This window comes from Babylonia areolata, chromosome 4 (genome assembly GCF_041734735.1).
Source record: "Babylonia areolata isolate BAREFJ2019XMU chromosome 4, ASM4173473v1, whole genome shotgun sequence".
Classification (NCBI taxonomy): Eukaryota; Metazoa; Mollusca; class Gastropoda; order Neogastropoda; family Buccinidae; genus Babylonia; species Babylonia areolata.
Genome location: NC_134879.1, coordinates 39,732,748 through 39,735,460, shown reverse-complemented (window position 1 = coordinate 39,735,460; position 2,713 = coordinate 39,732,748). Strand labels below are relative to the sequence as shown.

The following is a 2,713-nucleotide window of genomic DNA, read 5'->3' as shown; positions in this document are numbered from 1 at the left end:
CCTTGGGAAAAGACAATTCACTCTTTTTCCTCACTTCACCCAGGTGTGAATGGATATGTGAATTCGGTAGAGGAAGGTTAAAACAGAGGATGGAGCCCTATCTAGACACAGCGGGTATGTAAATTCGCTAGAGGAAGGTTAAAACAGAGGATGGAGCCCTGTCTAGACACAGTGGCTATGTGAAATCGGTAGAGGAAGGTTAAAACAGAGGATGGAGCCCTGTCTAGACACGGTGGATATGTGAATTCGGTAGAGGAGGAAGGTTAAAACAGACGATGGAGCCCTGTCCAGATACAGTGGACATGAATTCACTGCCCTGATGGCCGTAAAAGGCTATGGGACCTTTAACCTTTTAAACCTAAAATAGGAATTGACCAAGCAGTGACCAGTCCAGCGCAGATGCTTTCAGAGAGGCAAGATCTGGTCGATGCGATCCTCCTCAGGTCAAGGTAACACAGCGTGGAGAGTGCCCTTCTGGTGAGGGACCAATGACAACCGACCACATCCCTCAAGACTGTACGACGCATACAGCATCCAGGAGGAAGTACTGGTCAACACCGACAGCAGTGGAAGCCAAGCTGTTCGGCACCCTGGAGGAGCTGCGACGGACGGCAGCCTTCATCGAGGACACCGGGCTGCTCATCTAACGGGAGGCGAACGAGGAAGAAGAAAAGTCTAGGTAACAGGTTGACAAACAGTATACTGCTGGTACATGCATGGAGAGTATTTGGTCTGTCTTCGCTCCCAGGTATATAACCAAGGTATAGAAAAGAACAGTTCAGGACCACACCACCCTTCACGGAAAAGACCACAGCCATGAACAACGTGACCTTAAGGGCGAAATGCCAAAAAGTCGTTGAACTCACCACTACAGGAACAGTCGTATCGTCAAAGTCTACAGAATCAGTGGGCTGCAATTAACAGGTAGGTCTGTGGTAAGAGGCAAGGAAGAGGTGTTAATTCAGTTTCACCATCATTTTCGCTCAGTGTTCGACCTCCACCAAATAAAAAAAACGTATTTCATGAATAGCAATTCTGCATACCAGACTGTACACCGCAGAAAATAAGTTGCTGGTGAACTCAATTTAAAAAGCAATATTTCTCTCTCTCTCTCTCTCTCTCTCTGTGTCTGTGTTTGCGCACACGCGCGCCCCATATATCTGTGCGTACATGTGTGCAGACCGGCCGGTAATCACTGCTAGTATGTACATCCACCCACTTCCCATTACATCTCTATGAATATATTTTTTTCTTATCCATTTATATATCTATTCATTTATACTTTTTCACTTTGTGGCTGCCGGACAGCGACAGTGATCGAACTACTGACCTACTTACGTATTTTTTTTTTTACTTCGACTGAGATCCAGTAAAGAAAACAAAATGATAAATACGTATTCCCCAACAGACTTCCTTGGAAAACCCTCACAAACATCAACAGCTACAGAAGCAGCAGTGGCCAGGGACAGAAAAAGAAAAGCACAGAAGAGAAAGAAAGCAGAGCAGAGACGGACAGTAAAACCTGTAAGTACTCACCATTTTGAATCGAGCAGTTGTGGAGTGGACACCGAAGCGCGAAGGCTATGCACACAGCAGCGGTACAGGAGAGGCAGCAGCACGAAGAGGCAGTAGCGGCGACAGGACAGCACAGCACAGCACGGCACGGCAGACGGCACGACAGCTAGCAGCGGGTCAGACAACTGATGCAGCAACGACAACAACTGCGGAGAGGGCGAAGACGACTGCCGCAATGCCGCACTGACACATCTATGGTAGCCCACACATATCAAAAACAGGGGAAAAAACAATCACTTGAAAATCAGTATTTGTTTTTATTTTCCCCCTCAAGGACTGGCTGGCTAAGCGCGTTGGGTTGCACTGCTGGTCAGGCATCTGCTGAACAGATGTGGTGTAGCGAATATGGATTTGCCCGAACGCAGTGACGCCTTCTTGAGAAACCGAGCTGAACTGATTCGTTACCACCTCCACCTCATTCCCAGTTTCGTATTGTATTGTATTGTATTGTATTGTATTGTATTGTATTGTATTGTGTTGTGTTGTGTTGTGTTGCATTTTATTGTATTGTATTGTATTGTGTTGTATTGTATTGTATTGTATTGCACTGTACTGTATTGTATTGCATTATATTGTACTGTACTGTGTTGTATTGTACTGTATTGCATTGCATTGTACTGTATTGTACTGTATTGTACCGCATTGTACTGTTTGCATCGCACTGCATTGCATTTCACTGTATTGTATTGTATTATATCATATTGTATTGTACTGTATTGCATTGTACCGTACTGTACTGTACTGTACTGTACTGTACCGTATTGTATTGTATTGTATTGTATTGTATTGCTACTCTTTGTCACAAAAGATTTCTCTAATTGAAATTCGGGATGCTTTTCTCAGGGAGAGCGCGTCAGTCAGTACAGTGGAGCGCCACCCCCCTTTCTTCTTTCCTGCAAGTGTATTTGTTTTCTTAACAATGAAGTGGAACTTTTTCTACATAATTCGGCTAACCTGTTATCTTACGGTAGGGCTGAAAATATGAATCAGCTCCCACAGGAAAAAACAAGAAACAAAAACAAAACTGGAGCATGTCATTATGGTGTTCATGGCAAAGCCGGAATATCCATGTATTCCTGAGGTGATCGATACAGGCTGCAAATTTGGTGCGTTGAATACCATTCTACAAATCTGTCCA

The 2,713-nt window shown here is 44.5% G+C and overlaps 1 protein-coding gene across 1 annotated transcript in view; it reads right to left on the bottom strand.

Moving 5' to 3' along the window:
• Positions 1–1,698, bottom strand: part of LOC143281170 (calmodulin-like) — a 42,592-nt gene extending 40,894 nt beyond the window's left edge. Inside the window, exon 1 of the mRNA XM_076586198.1 lies at positions 1,537–1,698. Within this exon, the coding sequence (XP_076442313.1) occupies positions 1,537–1,539 (3 nt within the window). The 5' untranslated portion in view covers positions 1,540–1,698. The remainder of the gene's footprint in view (positions 1–1,536) is intronic.
• Positions 1,699–2,713: the final 1,015 nt, after the last annotated feature.